The sequence below is a fragment of the Antechinus flavipes genome, chromosome 3 (genome assembly GCF_016432865.1).
Source record: "Antechinus flavipes isolate AdamAnt ecotype Samford, QLD, Australia chromosome 3, AdamAnt_v2, whole genome shotgun sequence".
Lineage (NCBI taxonomy): Eukaryota > Metazoa > Chordata > Mammalia > Dasyuromorphia > Dasyuridae > Antechinus > Antechinus flavipes.
Window position 1 is genome coordinate 516480478 of NC_067400.1, and position 24056 is coordinate 516504533.

Consider the following 24056-nt stretch of genomic DNA (forward strand, 5'->3'; position numbering starts at 1 on the left):
TTCATTAAAAAAAGTGCCCTGCCTCAACTGAAGCAGCTTGGTCCTTTGGCATATTCTTAAATCACAATACTTTTAGTGTTAATTGTTCAATGACTTCTGAGTGCCTTATTATGATCATTCTTATATCAAACCCTAACTAAGGCAGTGATGACATTCGAGCCACTTCAGAGTTGGGTAACATGGGGCATTTCACTATCTATAAAACAAGGAAAATGACATTCACATTGTTTATCTTGTTTAATTCGATCGCTTTAGTGCATTGTGCTGAGCAATAGGGATACAACGGAGGATGACAACATAGCTCTTGTTATCAGGGAGCTTTACAGCTTAATAGAAATAACATGAACATGATAGGAGTAGTGTATGATAGGGGCAAAGGAGGGTGAACAAAGGGCTCTGTGAAAGTCTACAGAGGAGATCATTTTTTTCCCTGAATGATTCAGGGAAAGTTTCATGGAGGAGGTGGCATCTGAGCTGCACCTTAAAGGACTTGAATATGAAAGATCTAGGTTTGAACCATCCATTTCAGGCTTGGAAGATGGTATCTAATAGACTGTGAAGTGCTACAGACAGATGAGTTAACACATTCAAATTCTTGTAGACCATGTCCCTAGCAAGTTTGGGAGGGCTCTCATTCTGTTCCTTTGATCATAGATATAGAGCTGCATATTGGTATTAACAAAGTTCAGAGTAGAGAAATAATATAAGTAGCTCACATTTAAATGGTATTTTACTACTTATAAAATGTTTTTCTCACAATAATCCTGCAAAGTAAATAGTACGATCATTATTCCCATGAACAGATATGAATATTGAATCTCAGAAAGGGAATGTGATCTAAGCTGAACCGACTAATAAATGGCAGACCCAGGTCTTCTGACTCTAAGTCCAAAGCTCTTTTTAAGAACAGACTATAAAAGTTAACCAACTACTTAGCTGAAATTGGGATGGAAGAGGTAATCTTCAGATTTCCCAAGGCAGGAGGCGGAGAAGTGACTTGTAGTGTATAGAATTCTTCAATGTCCCAGAATCCTAAGGCACAGAGAACCAGAGCCAATGTGTCTTCTCACATTTTGTCTCTTGGAAGAAAAATCAACAAAATCTAGGCAGGGCTCAACCTGGCTGGTGAATTGGACTAAGAGAACAGAAGCAGCATTGACTTGCCAAATGGCAGAAAATGAGGGCCATTGGGATGAGTAAAAGTGGGAAAACTCTTAAAAGCAACAAAAGGTCATTGAATAACACGTTTAAAATAAATTCCAAAAAACCTGAAACAGGTTTATTTTAAATTTGTGTTAAGGTCACTTATTTAATACTGTAAAAATAGTCAAGGTCTTTAGCAGTGAGATTGCATATAAGAGGAACTAGAACAGATTCTCTGTGGGAATGTCAGCTTGAGCTAACAAAGGAATTACCATCTAGGAAGTAAGCTCGCTAACAACATTCATTTGCTAACACCCCTTTAGGCAAAGGTGCCACCCGGTGAGCCTTCGGCTGAATCTGGGTGTCACATAGTCAAACTCACAGAAGAATGAGCTGTCTGATGATAGAGCAGGACTGCCTGAGACAACAGTTTCTGGTGAATTCAGAGCTGCCCGAGGCTGTTCTCAAGCTTTTGGCCTACTTCCCTCAGATGCAAAGAGGAGCAGACATATGGGGGTTGCAAACTTCACTGGGAGTCTCATGTTTCTTAGAGAATTTATAATTACTGAACATTTGAAAAGTTAGTGTAAGTCATTCATTGATATTTTCTGGAGATGAAAATTATGTGAGCACAAGAATACAACTGGACAGAGCAGAGGCAGCTTGCTCCGGGCTTGATTAGACCACAAGCGGGAGGCTAAGGGGATCTACAAAAGACTAGAAGGAGCTGGAGGCAGTGTGTGAATGCTTGTTAGAAATAACACCTTTAATTAGCTTAAAAAGAGGAAGAAATCACAGCCCAAATATTCAGCTCCAACCTTGATTTACCGGGCTTTGTTTGGCACGGCCTCCTCAGAGAATACAGAGAATGTCTTGCCCAGTACCATGAATTGGTTCCTTGAAAACAGACCATAAGGTAAACCACATTCCCAAGGGTCACGGGGGTACCCAACATTGCTGGGATCAAGGACTGGCTAGAGGAATGTCGGATGGCCAATTTGTGGCCTAAGTGACATGATAATGGGCACCCTCGATGGTGATTGAATTGTGATAGGCTGAATCTGTGACCCAGTATGGGCCAAAGACACAGGCAAGTGCCTGGGCTGAGAGGGTAAGTGAGGGATGTGAAGGGCCGGTGGTGGGCCTGAGCCAGAATGCCTGGCTCCCAGGGTCAGCGGAGGGCACACAACCGCCTGGCTCAGCCGGTGGAGCAGACCACCACCCTGTGGCTGGGCCCTTTCCCCGTGGCAACAACCTTCTGAGTTTCCTTCAACAGGTATCCGAATGACATGGCTAAACAGTAAGCTCACTACTAAGCAGTGAGATAGACACTTAGTCTGGATCCACCCCAGCCAACAATGTCCATTATCAATTACATATTCATTCAAAATCACAGAGAAAAGTTACAGATCAGATTCAGCCCACATCCAAGAGGGAAAGGTCACTGCTGTGACCGATGGGTAACGACCAGTGAATACTCATGAGAGAAGCCCGAGTTCTGCAGCACTTGGATATGTACATGAACACCATACGGGTTCTTCTAGACAGTATGAGAGAAAGGCCCACCACGCGCCCTTCTCGTGTTTCTGGCCCCGTGGTACAGGCAGAGACGCATCTTTTCACCACAAGAGCCGGTACATAATTTAATGTGGAAGCTTGGAGAGTGTTGGGATTCTCCTCCCCAGGTAACCAGGCCAGCAGCGGGTGGCTGAGCTTCTCTGTGGGCCCTCTTCTCATATGTCCTTCTTGGGCGGCTCCACCAGGATCGTGGGCCATATTCCAAGGAGAAACTATTCAGACAAGGTTTGGGGAGAGAGAAAAGAGAAAGAACATTCTTTCAGTCCAAGTCTCAGGAAAAGAGCAGGAGAACAGGGCTCGCTAACCACCCATGACCCCTTGTCACGAGAGATTTCTCCGCACTCCTATCTCATAAGTTTCTGGCAGGGTTCGTGCGAAGTGCGCAGATTGTGTATTCAGAACTCGGGCTGCAGTGAGCACAGGCGAGCCAGGATGGATGAGCACTGTCAGAAGTAACTTGGATTCATTGTGCATTTGACTTTGAATTAATTTTGGGGCAGTGCATTCAGAATTCTTTTACCATAGCCAAATTTTTCATCATCCCCGTATTCACAACCCACAATTTAAGAAGCTTTGAGTTAGAACATCCTAGTCTAGAACATCAGGGTTTCCTAGCTGAATCTTAAGAACCAAGCAGTGCTTAAGAGCAATATCTATCAGACAGTGGCCACATTAGGGCGCCAAACTACAGGGAATTCTTGTATTCAAATGCATTCAGACTAGGGCTTACCTTCACCTTTGGTCTGTACCGCAGGAAAAGTGTCCTTGTGTATAAGCTGAAAAGGAAAGAAAAGGGCATTTTAGAGTCAGAGTGATTGAAAATCTCACTTTGGAAATGACCTCAGAGGTCAGTGTTGCAACTTATTTCCTATGTGACTCTGGGCAAAGCTGTTCCCCTCTTCTGATCTAATCCAAACCACAGCTGAATAGGGCCTCTATAACAGTCCTATCAAATAATCACTTGGTCTTTGAAAACTTCCAAAGATGAAAAACTGCCTCATAGAGCACAATCCTTTCCATCCTCAGATGGTTGAGATTATTAGGAAGTTTTTCTTTTCAGTGAGGTGATATCTGTTTCTCAGCAAGCAAGTATATACTAAATAAACTCAAGGTGATTTTGGGGAGGAGACACTGAGAGAAGTGTTAGCAGCTGGGAGAAGGAGTGGGGGTCAGGAGAAGCCTCATGTAGAAAGTAGTATTTGTGCTGAGCTTTGAAGATAGCTAGGGATTCTAAGAGGCAGAGGTGAGGAAGAAGTATATTCAAATATATAGGGATAATTTTTATAAAGGTATGGAGAAGATTGTATTTTGTGCATGAAGAATAGCAAGAAAGCCAGTTTGACTAGATCATAGAGTGCATTATGGAAGTAATATATAATACATCCAGAAAGGTACACTCTAGACAGGTTATTAAAGACTTTAAATTAGAGAGGGATTTGTATTTGATCCTACAGGTCACAAGGGAGATTGCTGAATAGGCGAGAAAGAGCTTATCAAACAAAAGAGCAAGCTCTGTATGGAGGATGGGCCAGATAGAGGAGAAACTGTAAGAAGGGAAACTAATTAGAACAATATTGTAATTGTCTGGGTGAGAAATGCTCTGAACCAGAAAAAGGGTGATTGTGTGAATGGAGATAAGTGGGAGATGTGGGAGGAAAAATCATTTAGACTTCATAGCTGAATATTTATGTGAAATGTAGAAATGGAAAAAAGCAAGGATCATTCTCAAATTATAACTTTGGGTATCTAGAAAGATGGATGGTGGTGCTCTTGACAGAATTCATGCAAGGAATGAGAAAGAAATGCAGATAAACAGAATACAAAAGATTATAGGATTACATTTTTTTGTTGTTCTGTCATTTTCATTTGTGACCCTATATGGGGTTTCCTTGTCAAAGAAGTGGTCTGTCATTTCCTTTTCCAACTCAATTTGACAGATGAGAAACTGAGGTCAACAGAGTTAAGTGATTTGATTATATCACAAAGGTACAAAATAAGCTATTCCTAAAGCTCCAGTGATTTGCTTTTGCTTCTAGGTTAAAATACAAATTCTGTCATCTAAAGCCCTTTATAACTAGGCATTTTATGCATTATATTGGGAATTCTTCATAACTCCAATGATAAACACAAGACTTAGAACAAAACATATAGTCCTTAATAAATGCCTGACAATTTACTGACTCAAATAGCTACACAATCTGATTCCGATTTATCTTTCAAGAATGGTTTTATATTTCTCTCCTTATGCATTCTCCATTTCAACATAACAGGGCTCCTTGCTATTCTGCATACAGGACATCCCATCCTCAGTTCTGACCAGGTTATCCTCCACACAGGGACACTCTTCATTCTCATTTTTCTCCTGGAATCTCTAGTCCCCCTCAAGGCTTTCATTATCGCCTGCACAAGGTTTTTCTGATCCCCCTGTTGACAATATATTCCCCCTCGAGAAGTATAACATAGAAAAGGACATAGCAGCCCATATCAAGAAGGAGTTTGACAAGAAGTATAACCCCACCTGGCACTGCATTGTGGGGAGAAACTTCGGCAGCTACGTGACGCATGAGACAAAACACTTCATCTACTTCTACCTGGGCCAGGTCGCCATTCTCCTGTTCAAGTCTGGTTAGAGCATGGCCTGTGCCTCCTGCCCCGAGAGCCATCTAAATCACAAGGACTGCAGCCTAAATTCCAAATACCAGAGACTGAACTATCTTCAGCATTGCCATGGGAACACCTCGAGCTTTCAGCCTTTATTGTGTTGTTGTTGTACAGGGCATCCTATGTACTAGTTTGTTGTGGTTATAAAACAATTAGCAAAAAAAAAAAAAATCTCTTGTCTCCTTCACTTGGAGCTCGGCTAGCTTTCTGGTGAGTCTTTCAGACCAGCTTGGTCTCAGTGGGGGGCGTGCAGAAGCCCAGCCACCTACCACAGTGGTGTGAGATGAAGATGAATCTGGTTGTCCACTGAACTCTCGACTCGTAGCTTCTTCCTCTGAAAACTCTTCTTCTGCCACCAGCCAGCCAAGTGGAAAATATTCTGCCTTGCCTCGGAGAGAGGGCTTCTGGCATAATTCCACTGAAATCTCACTTGTGTAGCTTAGCCAAAAGACTCACCAGAAAGCTAGCTGAGCCCCAAGTGAAGGAGACAAGAGATTCATTCCATCTCTGTGTTGGTTGGAGGCTGAAGAAAGCAGAGACAGAGGCTGAAGGACAAAACCTTTGGATTTGGCGACATTGGGAGGGAGCTCTTGGAACCAAGCAGAGAGATAGACCTCTAAGCTAACCGGGCTATATTGGAGATAATAAAAGATCTGAACTTTTATCACCTGGCTGTGTTTTGAGAAGAAAAAGCTCACCGTGGGCACCTTCGCCAGGGCCCTGGACTGCAGCAGCTCCATTCGGCAGCCGAGTATGCACATGAGTGCAGCAGCTGCCTCCCGAGACATCACCCTGGTGAGCGGCTGCTGGCTGGATTGGTGAGGGCAGGGGGAGGCCGGGGCCCGGGCTGTGCCCCAGGGGCCTGACGCGATGTTGCCCCCATTGCAGTTACAAAATGTTGGAATTCAAATGTGGGGTTCAAATGTGATCTAGTTCAGATGGATCTGAATCAGTCCCTGTTCGGGCGCCAAAATGTGGTGAGCTTTTTCTTCTCAAAACGCAGCCAGGTGATAAAAGTTCAGATCTTTTATTATCTCCAATATAGCCTGGTTAGCTTAGAGGCCTATCTCTCTGCTTGGTTCCAAGAGCTCCCTCCGAATGTCGCCAAATCCAAAGGTTTTGTCCTTCAGCCTCTGCCTCTGCTTTCTTCTGCCTCCAGCCAGCTCCACTCTTCATCTCATTCCAGTGAAATCTCTCAAAGTGCTCTGTGTCTGCAACAGAGTGCTCCTCTCCAATCCAACTGAACTCTCTTCTGCGACCAGCCAGCCACAGATATAATTGTGAGTGGAATCACCTTAGGCGCAGGGACTGGTATCATCAGAACCCAGAAGATTGTAGGCCCTTAGTAAATGATGGATGAATCAAAGTGAATTTAAAGGAACAAGTTGCTCTGTGGATTTTGATGAAGAAGGTGACTAAAGCACTGGAATTGGAATTAGGAGACCTGAGTTATAGGCTAGGCACAGACACAAAGCTGTGTGATTATGGGCAAAGCATTTTACCACTCTGTGTCCCCTTCATCTGTAAAAATGGGCAATAATTACAGGTCTTTCTGGGAATGATTTTAAGCTTTTTCTCTCCTGTTCCTCTCCCCTCCCCACAGTCCACTATGCTACACAAATCTTTGGAAAGCCCACAACCTTTGGAAAGTTGGCCCCCATATATGGGATGATTATTGGCAATAATTGTCTTTTTGCAAGACAATTTAAATTTAAGCTTTGTGTGTGGGCTACTTAAAGTAGTTGATTTAAATACTTGCTGTTTACTAAGTGTTTATCAGAACATCAAGTACAGGCTACAACAGTGGAGCCACTGAGAATATTTTTCCTATAAATTACAATTGTCAAAAAAGTGTCACGCTTTACTTCTTAGGGTTGTTTTGAAGAAACTGTTATGACAAGCCATCAAATTAAGGTGCCCTGAGATTGAATAATCTAGTCTGTACTCAAAAAGCTTACCCTGAGGGCCTCAAATTATTCTCAAAGAGGTCTTAGCCATCACTGCTGCTGCCGGGGTCATTTCTAAGAAAGTGCTGAGGAAAAAGAGTGTTTTCCCCTCTTGGAAAAGGGAAAGAAATTAGACTTTATGTAGCAGAGCACTCTGTACCTCTCTGATAAATGTAACCCATGCAATAGCATTTCAATCATCCAGGCTGGTGTCAATACCCTTTATGGATTCCCTCATTATCAAAGAGCAGTGACTTGTCCCCTTGAGGTATTTAATGTGTGCTTGCTAAAATGAAATTGAATGAAGTCCACTAAAAAAAATATTACAGGATGAGGAGCAGCTAGATGCTGCAGTAGATAAAGTACCAGCCCTGAAGTCAGGAGGACCTGAGTTCAAATCTGGTTTCAGACACTTAACATTCCCTGGCTGTGTGACCCTGGGCAAGTCACCTAACTCCAATTATCTCAGAGAAAAAAAATATTATAGGACAATGGGCAACCTCACATCTCCTTTATCATTGTGTTCTTGTTGCATCCTCTGAAGGATGAACATCCAAGCATGACTGCAATAAGGTAAATGCTGGGCCCTTTCTCTTCCCTGTCTTTGAGGGGCCGTGAATGTGAGCTCTGGAACCAGAATGGCTGTGAATCTGAGGGCGCAGGAGGCCTGAGTCATGGGTCAGCAGTGTCCCAAGAGGGGATGTTGAGGCACTCTGCCAGCTAGCTCCTTATCCAAACCAGGAGCCAAGGCCCCGGGGGCAAATAAAGATGCCAGGCTTTCTCTGGGGCAGCCATAGTGCCCAGAATGCTAGGCTCCAGAAGACTCGTCCTCCCGAGCCCAAATCTGGCCTCAGATACTCACAAGCTTTGAGGCCCTGAGCAGGCCTCTTAACTCCCCGCTTGCCTCAGTTTCTTCATCTGTAAAGAGAGCAGGAGAAGAAAATGGCCAACCCCGCCAGTGTCCTAGCCAAGAAAACCCCTAACGGGGCCCCCAGAGTCGGATTCAACCAGACCATGACAATCAGAAGGCAAGGCTGCTCCTGACCTTACCCCATAACAATCAGACTGCAGTATCGGTGTTCCAGTGCATGGAGAGCAGCTGCTCTGCAGAAGAGAAGGGCTTCCCCTTCCCTTCTGTGAGGAAGACTTATTTTTCCTTTCTGCAAATCCTTGAGGTCACTAGGACTGAGAGGACATGTCTGGGGGGGGGGCGACGCTGACATCCACAAGGGAAGGGAATGCGTTCCTCTCCTGGGGACGAGGCCGCAGACCACCAGAGCTGAAAGCAGCTTTAAGCTGTGGGACGTGGAGCTGGGAATTGTGTGGAGAAGGGGGACAGAAAAGGCCAGGGGGCAGCGAAAGGAAGCTGTGGAGAGGCTATCTCGGTAGACAGGGAGGTGACCAGGCGTGGGGACCACCTGTGTGTACTTCGGAAATCCGATCTAATGTTTACTGACTATGGTCAATTTTTGAAAATCAGTCAGAAAGTGGTTAACGTTAGCCAAGGAATGAGGGCGCGAGGGGCAGTGGGTGCTACCACAAATGGCGGATCTGGTGGCTGTTCCCACTATATTTTTTTTCTTTGCCACAAGGAGCGGTTCACTGGAGGCATCAGGAAAGGCATATCCCGCAATGATCGTGGTGTAAAAACAAAAAGCATCAATAAGAAATTATAATGACAGAGGAAGAAAAAGAATGAGAAAGGTTAGAAATGAAAATGTATTTTACTTTTTAATTTTGAATCCCTTTTCAAAGGGATGGACATAGTTGGGTCATGTGGACATACAGGATAGGGGAAAGCAAAGTGAGAGAGAGGAGGTAAAGGCTTCCAGAGACAAGGAAGAGAGAACTGGATGGGATTCTCCAGGTGAAGCTGCTGCCATTTTAACCATAAAATCCTTAGTACAGAAAAGGTGTCTGGGGCCATCAAGAGTATGCTGAGATGCACCAGTTGTTCTGTAAACTGATTTCAAATGTTTCCTCCATTATTTTCTCCTCGAAGTTGGGCCTCAAGTGTGGAGTATGTGTCAGCACTAGTTGCCTTTTGGCAGACAGGAAAACCTTGTTATTGAGGCATGAGCCACTCAAAGCAGGAGACTGAAAGAAACTACCTGTGTTTCCTAGTAGGAGCTGTTTACTAGTACATCCTATTCCTTCAAACACACTGGAACTATTGAGGCTCTTTTTCCTAAGGATTCAGAAGAAAGTTGGTCCAAAAAAGCCAAGCCCCAAACCTAATCCTTCAAAATTGGAGTATAAGAAAAATAATAAAGTAAGAATATTTTCACAATCATAGATTTTAGGATTAACTAGAACTTTTGAAATTGTCAGAAAAACTCATTCCCAAAATATATTATTCATAGTAATAGAATGATTAATTTTTTTGTTAAATAATTCACATTTGCATAATTTTATAAAGCTTTTTACAAAAATTCAATGAGGCAAACAATGCAAGTCTCACTACCCCAGGTTAAACAGGTTCAGTGCCAAGTTCTCGGAATAAAAATAAAAGCTAAAACTGACCTTGTCCCCAGGGATTTTGCTTCTAACTAGGGGAGACATTTAAACAAACAAACAAATAAACAAATAGTTTCGTTAATACATTAAATAAATAGGCATAGACAAGATACAGACAGACAGAGGAAAGTTAGACTTGGAGGGGGAAGGTCCAGAGCGGGGTATCTTGAAGGAAGCCTGGGATTCTAAGAGACAGAGGTGAGGAGGAAGAGCTTTTCAGGCATGGAGGACACCTGGTACTAACGTGAAGAACATGGGAGATGAGAGTGTGAGAAACTGCTGGGGAGAGGGGCAGAATGTAAGAAGACTAGAAATCAGGCTGTAAAGAGACCAGGAGGTGAAAAGCTTTAAATTTCACATAAAAGACTTTATATGTGATCCTGGAGGCAACAGGAAACCTGTTTACCAAGTAGGATGTGGGACGACCCAGCCAGACTTAGGTTTCAGCAAAGGAGTTGTGAGTATGAGTGACTTGAAGCATGGTGGCAGCCTCTACAGCAGAAGGAAAATCTCGGGGAGGAGGGGTTTGGGGAGAAAAATAATAAAGCTGAATCAATAAGACTCTAACAGGCAAGACCCTCTAAGTTTGCTTCTTTGCTCAGAGCTGATTTTAAGGGAAATCGTGGAGCAGATGAAGTAATCATTAGCTTTCCTTTTCCCATTGAGAGCTATCATCTTCTCTTCTCCTGGTGGTTCAATTTCCTCCCAAATACTTGGTTCATCTCACAGTTAGTGTGCCCCACATGGATCTGTCATCCCACTTTTATTCAGATTTTTGAGCCAATCTATACTTGGTAACTACTAAAAAAAAAAAAAAAAGTAGTTACCTGCTTCTTAGGGTCCTCAATTATGCTAGGAGTAATCCAATTCCCTAATCACATGAGGTTATTAAAGGAAAGCGGAACAGCTAGCTCTGACCAGCTAATAGTGCAAATCAATCAATCCATACTAAGCATCTCTTTTCTAGGTGTTGGATTTGTAGTATAATACAGAAGAAATACACCTCCATCTACATATGACTATATTACATTGGCTATGCTTTTCCCCCTTTCAGTCTCTCCCCATATTTCTACTTCATACCTGAAAAGGACGTGAAGGTAAGAGCCAAGGCCAGTAAGAATGTGCCACCAAGCATGTAACTGTGTAAAAACGCCCACAAAAGGTGGCACTTTTGTCCGAAAGCTCCTATTAGGAGAAAAACAGAACAGACCAATTTTTGCATAACCATAAAAGCATATAGCATCTACTACTAAGTGTGTGTTTTTCATGTATGGCAAAGAATGTAATTCTTTAGGGTTGTTATAGATTTGATGAATAAATATTCAGGATACATTTTTTGCATATGCCCCGTTTAAATCCACCTCCTGATTGAGAAATGCAGTTTTAGTCTTATTCAATAGATGACACAACTGAGGAAAATAAAGGAACTTTTCTGGGATAAATCTATGAATAGTAAGGCTTTCGATTTACTCAGACACTTTTGTATTCTTTGGCCTGAATCTTAGTTTTCTGACCAAACTACATGCAATATTGACTAGAATATGGATGCCTGAGTTTGCATTTTATCTCTTTCACATACTAACTCTGTGATCTAGGGCCTCAGAGTTCTGTGCACAATGGGAAACCTAATATTTGTAGCACCAGTGCCTCAGGGTGACTGTGATTACTTCCTACATTTTGGTGTCAATCAGAATTCTCTCTCTGTTTTTCTATCATTAAACCAGTGCTTTTTCTGCTACTATTTTTCTGTTGGATTCAGAGTAAAACTTTTAAATTACATTACAAATATGTAGGGTGAGAAATGTATACACTTCATGTGATCAGGTTTCTTTAGTGTTCTGAGGCTTTCAAAGCACCTTCCTCAAACCAATTCTATGAGGCAGAAGATACATATATGTAATATTAAAAAACTACATCTCACTTATTATATTTGTTTCCGGGGGAAAATGTAATTAAGTTTGTTTTTCTTACCTCAGTGAATCACAAAAGATGTTGTCCACATTCCAAAGGAAAAATCCCATTAAAAATATTCCTAAGGATGTATAACCCAGTCCTCTAAGCCATGGATATACCCTGTGGAGAGAAGGAAAAGCAAAATCTAATTCTATTAAATCCACTGTTGAAAAATCTTGCGTGTCTACTCTCAATGGGATAAAATATACATTCTTCAGCCTGTCCTTTAATAAATGGCCCTCTGCAATTTGGACTCGGCTAATCCTTATAGCCTTGTCCCTATGGCTCTTCCCCTCCTTCTCTATGTACATAGTATCTCTTCCTTCCCCCTCTAATCCATAGTGCACACACTGACAGACTAGTCTTCTACAATTTCCAACGCGATTTGATCATGTCATTCCCCTGCTCTATCTTCCTGGCCATCTCCATACCAAGTGTTATCCTCTCCTTCTAACCTTCCTAGCTCTCTTTAATGTACTGTCTTCCTACATTAGAATGCATGCTCTTTGAAGGCAAGGACTGTCTTACTTATTTGCTTTTTTGTTGCTCACACTTAGCAATTAAAAGCTTTGTATATGTTTATATATCTACTCCGAAATCTTTCACAATCATCTATTAGATATAGTCCAAACTCTTTTGCCAGACAATTAAAGCTTTCCATAACTTGGCTCTAACCTACTTCTCCAGTTTTCCTTTATACAATATGTCTTATTCAAAGTACATGACTTTGTTCTTTCACCGAGTCTTAATGATTTTCTGCCTTCCCCCTTTTTTTCTGATGCTGTTTCCTATGCTTAGAATGCCTTTTCTTTCTTAGCCCACTGGTAACCTTATACTCATTCTTCCAAGTCCATTGCTAACACCACTTTCTCTATAAACCTTAGAATTCCCCGTCCTCCCCCACAAGTGCTTTTTCCTCCTCTGATCTTATAGAACTTCATGCAGTAATGATCAATAATCACTTAAGCCTGATAAGTGCAAAAGACATCCAAGACATTCATAATCATAAAATGCAATGGGCTCCAACCTGTTGGGTAGATCCTCCATGAGAAATTCACATACAAATAGCAACAAGACTACTTATAGTATTTCTGGAACCATATAAAACAGTATTGAGAAGAGGGAACCTTTGCTTTGGTCCTGAATTTATTGGGTTTTAAAGGCAGGTAAAGAGCAGATGAACCCATCACTATTTGGTAATGACATGATGGTTTATTTAAAAAATTCTAAGAAATAAGTAAAGATACTGAAGTAAAGAGCTTGAGCAGAGTTTCAGAGTACAAAATAAAGCCATGAAAATCAATAGCTTTTCAATAAGATAACAAAATCCAGCAGGCATTAAAAGGAGAAATTTCAGTCCTAGGATGGAGAGGAATCAGTCACAAGATGTGGTCAGTCACATAGAAGCAGAAGCTCTGGTCACAGTACCAAAGCAGAAAAAAATGCTAATGCATGTAGCTGCAGAAACCAGGATCTTTCCTTGATAAGATAAAGATCAAAGCACAGACCAGGAGGGCAGTGGTCAGAGATCTCCCAGAATCAAGGCACCTTGGAAGCACCAAAACTTTACAGATCCCAGAACTAGCTCTGAAAACTTTAATACTAACAATCTCAAAGCCTGGCACAGTACCTGCTTCATTCTATCCACAGGCAAGTAGAGCCCAACTTTAACATAAAGTTCAAAGACAAGAAATAGGCTGGAAAAATGAGCAGATAAAAAAAAAGTTGACCATAAAAAGTTATTATGATGGCAAGAAAGACCCAAGGTATAAACTCAGAAGTGAATGTGAAAACAATGACCAAAAAAAACCAAGCCTCAAAGAAAATGGACCCAAGCCCAAAAAAGAGTTTCTGGAAAAGGAAGTCACAAAATTTACTGAAGAAAAGAACTTCTTAATTGAGTGGATGCCCATTAACTGGGGGATAGCTAAATAAGCAATGGCGTGTAAATATAATGGGATATTGTTGTTCTATAAGAAATGATGGGTAGGCTGATTTCAGAAAAACTGCAAAGATTTATATGAATTGGTGCTGAGTAAAATGATCAGAACCACAAGAACATTGTACACAATAACAAGATTACAGCTCTTCTCAACAATATAGTGATCCAAGGCAATAGACTTGGGATAAAAAATGCCATCTGCATCCAGAGAGAGAACTGTGGAAATTGAAGCATACTATTTTCATCTCTTTTTTTGCTGCTTGCTTGCTTTCTCTTTCTCAAGATTTTTCCCTTTTCATTTAGATTTTTCTTTCACAATATGATTAATATGAGAATATGTTTAAAATCACTGTACATGTATAAACTGTATCAGATTGCTTGCTGTCCTTGAAAGAGGAGAAGTAAGAGATGGAAGAAGAAAAAAAATTGGAACTCAAAATCTTACAAAAATGAATGTTGAAATCTATCTTTACTTGTAATTAATTGGAAAAATAAAATACCCATTGAAATAAAAAAGTTAAAAAAAAGTACTGCTGCGAGTGCAAAAGAAAAAAAAAGATAAGAATTCTTAAAAAGTAGAATAGAGCAAATGGAAAAGAAGGTACAAAAGCTCACTGAAAAAAATAACACCTTAAAAATTAAAATTAGGTAAGTGCAAGCTAATGGCTTCACGAGACATTAAGAAACAATAAAACTTACTAAAAAGAATGAACATCAGAAAAATAACTGACCTAAAAACAGATTGGAGAGAGATAATTTAAGAATTATTGGACTACCTGAAAGCTGTATTTAAAGAAAGAGCATAAAAATCATATTTCAAGAAATTATAAAGTAAAAATACCCTGATATCTAAGAACTACAGGGTAAAATAGAAATGGAAAGAATCCACCAATCATTTTCTGGAAGAGAAGCCAAAGTGAAAAGTCTGAGGAATATTATAGCCAATTCCAGAGCTCCCAGGTTAAAAAGAAAAAAACTTTTAAGAAGTCAAAAAGAAACAATCCCAACATCATGAAGCCACTGTCAGGATCACATAAGTTTAGCAGTTTCCATGTTTTAAAAAAGACAAAAGACTTAAAATATCATATTGCAGAAGGTAAAAGAGCTAGGATTACAATGAAGAATTACCTATCCAGAAAAAACTGAGTGTAGTTCTTCAGGGTTGAAAAAGTGGATACTACATTTTGCTAAAAAGTACCATATACAATGAAATAATATTTAAAAAATTAAACAAATTTCATTTCTCAAATGAAAATATAGAAAAGAGTCAAATTTATGAAATAAGAATCAACCCCCAATTGGGAAATGGTCAAAGAAAATTTAATAGATTTCTAAAAAATAAAGCAATAATCATATTAAAAATATTCTAAATTACTTGATTTGAGAAATGCAAATTAAACAACTCTAACGAACTACTTCACAGCTATCAGAAATGACAAATGCTGTAAGAGGTATGGTAAAAATAAGTACTAATGAACTACTGGTGGAGCAGTGAAGTGGACCAACCGTTCTGGAGAAGAATTTAAAACTAGGTCCAAATAGTTATAAAACTGTGTATATCCTTTGATTCAGCAATCCCACTACTAGGTCTGTATTTTATTTTATTTTATTTTATTTTATTTTGGTGGTTTTATTGAATTTTACTTAGGAATATAATTTTTTTAAAAATAACTTTTTATTGATAGAACCAATGCCAGGGTAATTTTTTAAAACATTATCCCTTGCATTCACTTCTGTTCCGATTTTTCCCCTCCCTCCCTCCACCCCCTCCCCCAGATGGCAAGCAATCCTTTACATGTTGAATAGGTTACAGTATATCCTGGATACAATATACATGTGCAGAACCGAACAGTTTTCTTATTGCACAGGGAGAATTGGATTCAGAAGGTATAAATAACTCGGGAAGAAAAACAAAAATACAAGCAGTTTATATTCATCTCCCAGTGTTCTTTCTTTGGGTGTAGCTACTTCTGTCCATCCTTGATCAACTGAAACTGAATTAGCTTTCTTTATCGAAGAGATCCACTTCCATCAGAATACATCCTCAAACAGTATCGTTGTTGAGGTATATAATGATCTCCTGATTCTGCTCATTTCACTTAGCATCAGTTCATGTAAGTCTCGCCAGTCCTCTCTGTATTCATCCTGCTGGTCATTCCTTACAGAACAATAATATTCCATAACATTCATATACCACAATTTACTCAACCATTCTCCAATTGATGGGCATCCATTCATTTTCCAGCTTCTAGCCACTACAAACAGGGCTGCCACAAACATTTTGGCACATACAGGTCCCTTTCCCTTCTTTAGTATCTTTTTGGGGTATAAGCCCAGTAGAAACACTGCTGGATCAAAGGGTATGCACAGTTTGATAACTTTTTGAGCATAGTTCCAAATTGCTCTCCAGAATGGCTGGATGTGTTCACAATTCCACCAACAATGTATCAGTGTCCCTATTTTCCCACATTCCCTCCAACATTCCACATTATCTTTCCCTGTCACTCTAGCCAATCTGACAGGTGTGCAGTGGTATCTCAGAGTTGTCTTAATTTGCATTTCTCTGATTAATAATGATTTAGAGCATATTTTCATATGTCTATAAATAGTTTCAATTTCTTCGTCTGAGAATTGTCTGTTCATATCCTTTGACCATTTATCAATTGGAGAATGGTTTGATTTCTTATAAATTAGAGTCAATTCTCTATATATTTTGGAAAATGAGGCCTTTATCAGAACCTTTGATTGTAAAATGTTTTCCCGGTTTGTTGTTTCCCTTCTAATTTTGTCTGCATTTGTTTTGTTTGTACAAAAACTTTTCAATTTGATATAATCAAAATTTTCTATTTTATGGCCAATAGTGATCTCTAGTTCTTCTTTGGTCATAAATTCCTCCCTCTTCCACAGGTCTGCGAGGTAAACTATCCTATGCTCTTCCAATTTATTTATAATCTCATTCTTTATGCCTAGGTCATGAACCCATTTGACCTTATCTTGGTGTACAGTGTTAAGTGTGGGTCAATGCCGAGTTTCTGCCATACTAATTTCCAATTTTCCTAGCAATTTTTGTCAAATAGTGCATTCTTACCCCAGAAACTGGGGTCTTTGGGTTTGTCAAATACTATCTTATTAAAGTTATTGACTGTTTTGTCCTTTGAACCTAACCTATTCCATTGATCAACTAGTCTATTTCTTAGCCAATACCAGATGGTTTTAGTAACTGCTGCTTTATAATACAATTTTAGATCTGGTACAGCTAGACCTAGGTCTGTATTTTAAAGAGAGCAAAGAAAAATAAAAAGGACTTACATGTAAAAATATTTTTATCAATTCTTTTTGTGGTAGCAAAGAATTAGAAATTAAGGGGATGCTCCTCAATTAGGGAATGGCTGAATGAGTTATGGCATATAATTGTTATAAAATACTATTATACTTATAATAATGAGAAAGTGGAGGGTGATAGTTCAGAAAAAACATGCCAAGATCTACTAATACAAAGTGAAATAAGAAAATCCAGGAAATCATTGTATACAATACCAACAATGTTATGATAATCAACTAAGAAAGACTTGGCTACTTTGATCAATACAATGATCCAATATAATGTCAAAGGAATCTTGATGAAAAAATTCTAATCACTTTCAGAAAGAGAATTGATAATTGACATATACTTTGCTTATTTTAAAATTTTTTCTTGCTTTTGAAAAACTATGACTAATATGGAAATATATTTTGTATGATTTCACATGTATTATATTGCTTGCCTTCTCAGTGGGTAGAAGGGAGGGAGAGAATTTGTAACTCAAAATTTAAAAAGAAATTATTCTAAAAATAACTAAATAGAAATTTAAAAATCTAGTAAGGAAGACCAGAATGAGTTCTACTTTAGAAAATTACTAGCTTTGTGAGCCTAGATGGATTACCTTAACCTAAGTGTCAGTTTCCTCATCTGTAAAATGAGAATAAAGAAAGCTTTTATCTCACATGATTATTGTGAAGATTAAAGAAAATATATATCTATATATAAGTTCTAATCTCTCAGATGAACTCCAATTCTGCTTTAGCAGTTGTTGCTAAATAGTGCTGCTAGGTAAAGCTGTGAAGAGAACAGTAGGCTTAGAATCCAGAATACCCACATTTATATTCCTGCTTCAGACACTTAGGAACTAGATGACTCTGGGTAATGTTAAACCTCTTAGTCTCGGTTACTCCATCTTTCAAATGAGGAAATTGGACTTGATGGCCTTCAAGGCTCCTTTTAGCTGTAAACCTGTAATTTATGCTGTTCATGATTTATGAGCCCATGGTCCCTTCTTTCTATTCACACCTTAGCTCATTACCCTTTTAGCTCAGTTCCTCCTCCCCTCTCACCTAGATTATTCTAATAGTTCTTAGGTGGTCTCCTTGCTACTCTGGGCCATCCTACATCTTCCTCACTTAAGTTCAAGTCTGGCTTTTCTATTATCTCTAGGACTAACTAGAAATCCCTGTGTTTAGCTTTTAAAGCTCCTTGACAACTGGACTGCATCTGTCTTTCCAGCCTAACAGGACCTGGCTCTGAGCCAGCCACACTAGCTTCCTTTCTGTCCCTCACACTCCATTGCCCATCTCTGCTGGTGAGTTGGTAATTCCCTAAACCTGGAAAGCTTTGCCCCCTTTCTTTTACCCCACCAACTCCTTCCTTTAAAATGAATCTCCAGGACCATCTTCTATATGAAACCTTTTTTGATCCCCTGAATACTCCCTCCTAAACAACTTGGGACATAACGACTTTTCATATATTTGTCCTTATTCACTTTATATTTATGAAATATGTCATTATACATGTCCTTGTTTTGCCTATCCTATTGCAAGATTGTGGTGTTCTTTTCTTTTGTATAATATGATCATTCTCTGGGAGCAAATTCTTGGGGGGCTTCTGGAGGTAGCCTTAGTTTCAGTTCCGTATAATAATCACCTCAAATGCAGCCAGCTGATAAAAGTTTCAGATCCTTTATTGTTTCTACCAAAATAGTCCGGTTAGTTTTCTTAGAGGCCTATCTCCTTCCTTGGTTCCAAGAGCTCCTGTTGCTAGTCCTTTGCCTCTGCCTCAGCTTCAGCCTCTCCTCTTCCGCATCCTTTGTTCTGTCCGACTGCAGTCTCTGCTTTTCAATCTCCCCAAACTGACTGACTTTTGGCTTTCAATCTCTTCAACTGACTCTTCACTGACTTGTGGCTTTCAATATCTCCAAGTGACTCCAGGAGCTCCTTATATATGATCTCTTAAAGGTGTGAACCCAAAGGTTGATGCCTCCTCTGAGAGAGTAGGATTGTGGGAGCTGTGACTTGTGAATCTCCTGAACTTGTGAACTTTAATGTGTGAGCTAATGTGTGAACTCTCCAAGGTGTAAGCATTGTTTCTATCAACTCTAGTGACTTAACACCTTGAAAGGATTCTAACATAAGATAAATTCCCCGTGAATACTGTTTTCATTCTTTGTACTTGTACTTCCAATACTGACCACGAGGACTGATTGCTGAATGCTCCCAACTACATGCTCCATATGTATCTCAAAACTCAATATAAAACCAATTCCCTATCTTGCTCCTCTCCTCCTCCTCCAAACTTCCCCATTTCTGTTGTGGACACTACTCTTCTAGTCACCTAGGTTTACAACACAGAGTCATATTTAACTCTTCCCCTCCCTCCCTTTCCGCCTCCATCAGTTGCTGAGCTTTGCTGATTATATTCACTCCCTTCTTTTCACTTACATAGCTTCTGCTCTCCTTCAGGCCTTCGTTACCTCTTGCCTAGACTACGTCAATAGCCTCCTAATTAGTCTCCCTGCTTACAGTCTCTCTCTTCCCCGATTTCATTAAGTTACCAAACTGATACCTGCAAAACACAGCTCTGACTATGTCATTACCTTACTAAAAAAATCTTTTAGTGTTTGCTAATGCTTTTAGGATACAAATTACTCAGCCAGACATTTAAAGCTCTCTGCAATGTGCCCCACACCTATCTCTGCAGCATGATTTTCTATTACTTCCTTTAATACACTGTCTATTCCAAACTGACATTCTGATTGTCCTTCGTTTTTGATAGGAAGTGGTGCTGTATTTTGTAAAATGCCTTTTCTGCATCTATAGAGATAATCATATAATTTGTTTTGTTACTAATAGCTAATTATGCTGATAGTTTTTGTAATATTGAACCAACCTTATATTTTTAGTATAAATCTCCCCTGATTATAGTGTATAATATTTGTGATACATTGCTGTGATTTCTTTGGTAGCATATTATTTAAAAATTTTTGTATCAGTATTCCTTAGAGAAATTAATCTCATTTTCTTTCTCCATTTTGGCTCTTCCTGGTTTGAGTAGCAGTACCATATCTGTATTTCGTAGGAATTTGGTAGAACTCCATGTATTTTTCCAAAATTATTTTGGAGATAATTTACATACTATTGGGATTAATTGTTCTTTAAATGTTTAGTACAATTCATTTATGAATACATGTAGTTCTGGAGACTTTTTTTCTTAGGAAGTTCAATGATAGCATGTTCAATTTCTTTTTCTAAGATTGGGTTATTTAAGTATTTTATTTTTTCTGTTAATCTGGGTAACTTACACTTTTATAGATAATCATCTATTTCATTTAGACTGTCAAATTTACTGGCATATAATTGGGCAAAATAGCTCCTAACAACTATCTTAATTTTGTCATTAATGGTGAATTCAACCCTTTCATTTCTGATACTAGGAATTTGGTTTTCTTCTTTTTCTTTCTTTTCTTTTCTTTTTGCTGAGGCCATTGGGGTTAAATGACTTGTTCAGGGTCACACAGCTAGAAAGTGTTAAGTGTTTGAGACCAAATTTGATCTCAGGTCTTCCTAACTATAGGGCTGGTGCTCTGTTCTTATTTTTTTTAAAATCAAATTAATCAATGATTTTTCTATTTTACTAGGTTTTTCCCTCCACAAACCAGCTTCTAGTTTTATTTGTTACATCAATGGCTTTCTTATTTTTAATTTTTATTGATCTCTCCTTTGACTTTTAGGATTTCCAATTTGGTGTTTAATTGGGGATTTTGATTTGTTCTTTTTCTAGCTTTTTAGCTGTCTGTTCTTTCTCTATTTCATTGATGTAAGAACTTAGAGAAATAAAATTTCCCCAAAGGGCTCCCTTGGATGCATCCCATAAATTTTATTACATTATCCCATTATTATCATTTTATTCAATGAAATTGTCAACTGTTTCTATGATTTGTTCTTTGACCCATTTGCTTTTTAGAATTTCCAATTTTTTTTAATCTCTTTCCACTGTCCATTACTGAATGTAATTTTTATTTGCCTTCTGATCTGAAAAGAATGCATTTACTTTTTCTGCTTTTTTGTATTTGGTTGTGAGGTTTTTCTGTTCTAATACACGGTCAATTTTTGTGTAGGTGCCATGTACTACTGAGAAAAAGCTATATTCCTTTATATTTCTACTCTATTTTCTCCAGAAATCTACCATATTTAATTTTTCCAGAATTTTATTTATCCATTTAACATCTTTCTTGTTTATTTATTTTAGATTTATCTAGTTCTGAGAGGGGAAAGTTGAGATCCCCCAATAGTTTAGTTTTATTATATATTTCCTCCTGTAACTAATTCAACTTCTTCAAAAATTTAAATGTTATCCCCAATTTGGTACATATATGTTCAGTATTGATGACTGCAGTTTGTGATATAGTTCAGTAAGATATAATTTCCTTCTTTATCTCTTTTAATTAGATCTGTTTTTACCTTTGCTTTGTCTGAGGATCATGATTGCTATCCCTGCTTTCTTTGCTTCAGGTGAAGCATAATAGATTCTGCTCTAGCCCCTTACTTTTACCCTGTGTATGTGCCTCTGCTTCAAATGTATTTCTTAAAAATAATATATTATAGGATTCTGTTTTTTAATCCATTTTGCTATCTACTTCTAATTTATGTGTGAATTCATCCCACATTTATAGTAATGTGTATTTCTCTCCATGTTATTTTTTACTTGTTCATCCCTCCTCTCTCTGACCTCCCACCTTTTTCCTTCTTATAAGAGTTTTACTTCTGAACATTGCCTTTTCTTTAATCAGTGCCCCCTCAGTAAGTAAGGTAAGATAGATTTTTATATCCAACTGTGTAGGTGCACTATTCCGTCTTTGAACCAGTTTTGAGGAGGTTTAAGGTTTAAGCTTCATGGTTTTTTGAGTCATCTTATGTCCATCAATGTCATATTTTATCCATACCCTCTGTCTACATATTCTTCTAATTGCTCTTATAGTAACAAAATTAAGACATTGTCATCTCTGAGACTAATTTTCCTCATTTGTAAAAAGAAAGGTCCTTTTCTAGCTATAGCACTGTATATTCTAAAGCCCCTTGGGATTCAATATCCTGTGTTCTAAAGTTGCTGGTGGGCAAACAGGTGCATTTTTTAAACAAATGTCTTTTTTTAGTATTGTTACAGGCTTTAAGAACAATTCATGATGTTCATTATTGGATTAAAAAAGAAAAATTGTTAAAGAGCAGTCTTGTATATGTAATTGTCATACTTTAGTCTCCCTAACAATATAGAGTTGATGTTGTAAGACTTACCATGTAACAATATAAATAGACCGCAGAACTAGAGCAAAAACCAATAGTCCATACATGACCTGAAGGAGAAAGAGAAAATATGATGTTTATCACCTTCAACAGTTTTTTTAAAGGAACTTTCACTTACCAAGGAGAAATTCACAATGAATTTGAACTTGTTTTGCCTCTTCCTCTACCACTAAAAACCAAATAAAAATGAAATTGTTTTTCTGTACTTATACTCCTAAAAATCAGACATTTGCTTCTCTCTTGATCCATTAGTAAATCAATTAGGTGCTTCTTCTGTGCCAGATACCATGCTTAAACAGTGGATACTGTATTAGGAGACTAATAGGAAGAACTAATATTCTGTCAGTCAGTTTGATGATATTCACCTGCAATTTAAAGCACTTGGACTTTGTTAAATATTTGCTAAAATGTGAAAGAAACTAGAAGTTTGGTGTATTACAATAAAATCTGGCCTGGGAATCAGGAGTCCTGACTCTAGCTTGGCCCTGCCATTTATTCTATGTGACTTGTGCAAATTTTCCTTGTTGGTACAGGGTAGTTGCTGACCATGTCCCCTCTCCACCTGGGACTATTTCTGTGATTCAGAGTTCCTTGTAATTTTCACTCCATCTTGAGTATTTGATGCTGGGAAGCAGGCACTGGGAAGTGAGTTAAGTCTGATTCAATTCTACAGTTTCAAGAGTGCCTCCAGGATTAGCAGGTGCAAAATAAAGGAGGGCTCATGCAGAAAACTGCAGAAAGCTGGAGCTGTAAAGGGGCCTTAAAATGCATCCAGTCCATCTAACCTCTTCATCCTATAAGATAGAAAACCAGTCCAGGAAGTAAAAGTGATTATTCAGGCTCACACATCAATTCACTGGTATCTCCTGCACCAGGACTCAGGGATTTTGGAGCCATTCTAGGATGAGTCCTATGATGTCACACCACCTCCAGTAAAAATCACAAATGACTGATCTTCTAAGGCACTGTTAAAGAGTTGAATCCTGTGCTACTTTCTCAGTCCTCCTTGGGTCCCGTCTCTCTCAAGCTTCCTTGTCTGTGCACAGTATTCTATACCTCCATTACTACCTCCATTATCTCATTTGTTCCTCACAAGCACCCCTGTGAGCAAAGTGTTCTTTCTGTCATCTGGTGCAGGGATCTCCCAGTAAGAGATTTTCTCTACCAATATAGATTAGCATTTTTGTGGCAAATTAGTATCTTTAGAGAATCGTCTAGTAGAGAGAGAAAGGTAGGCACTTTAAAGTGCTGTTATCCCCATTTTGCAGATGAGGAAACTGGATGAGAGGGGAATTAACCCCCAGTCACACAGTTTTCTACATTGGTTAGTTGAATTGAATGTATGATTTTTCCTTAGCCAACTGCTATTTCACTATGGAGCACTGCCTCCCACAGAAAAATTCCATCCTTTCCACTTTCAAAAGACAATAGCATCAAAAAGTCAGAGTTAGAATGGCTCAGAGTCAACAAGTCAAAGCCTCTCATTTTAAAAAGGAGGAAACAGGTTCAGAGAGTTATTCACTCAAGATGACCCAGATGATACCGGTGAGGCAAGATTTGGACTCTTTCTCTAATTCAAGAACCTGTGCACTTTGCCAAGCTCAGAATCAATATAATTTGTTTACTCTCTGCTTAATAATAAAAACATCAGCTGGAAGGGACTTTAGAAGAAACAATGGCAGGGCTGGAAGGAGACTTAAGAGCTC

General features: G+C 38.9%; 1 protein-coding gene across 2 annotated transcripts in view; it reads right to left on the bottom strand.

Moving 5' to 3' along the window:
• Positions 1–218: 218 nt before the first annotated feature.
• ACER3 (alkaline ceramidase 3) overlaps positions 219–24056 on the bottom strand; it is a 190268-nt gene continuing 166430 nt past the window's right edge. For both annotated transcript variants that reach the window (XM_051987064.1, XM_051987065.1), the window contains 5 exons: positions 22342–22400; positions 11817–11918; positions 10926–11030; positions 3452–3497; positions 219–2933 (listed from right to left, as the gene is read on the bottom strand). In XM_051987064.1, coding sequence (XP_051843024.1) covers positions 2877–2933; positions 3452–3497; positions 10926–11030; positions 11817–11918; positions 22342–22400 — 369 coding nt within the window. In that variant the 3' untranslated portion in view covers positions 219–2876. The remainder of the gene's footprint in view (positions 2934–3451; positions 3498–10925; positions 11031–11816; positions 11919–22341; positions 22401–24056) is intronic.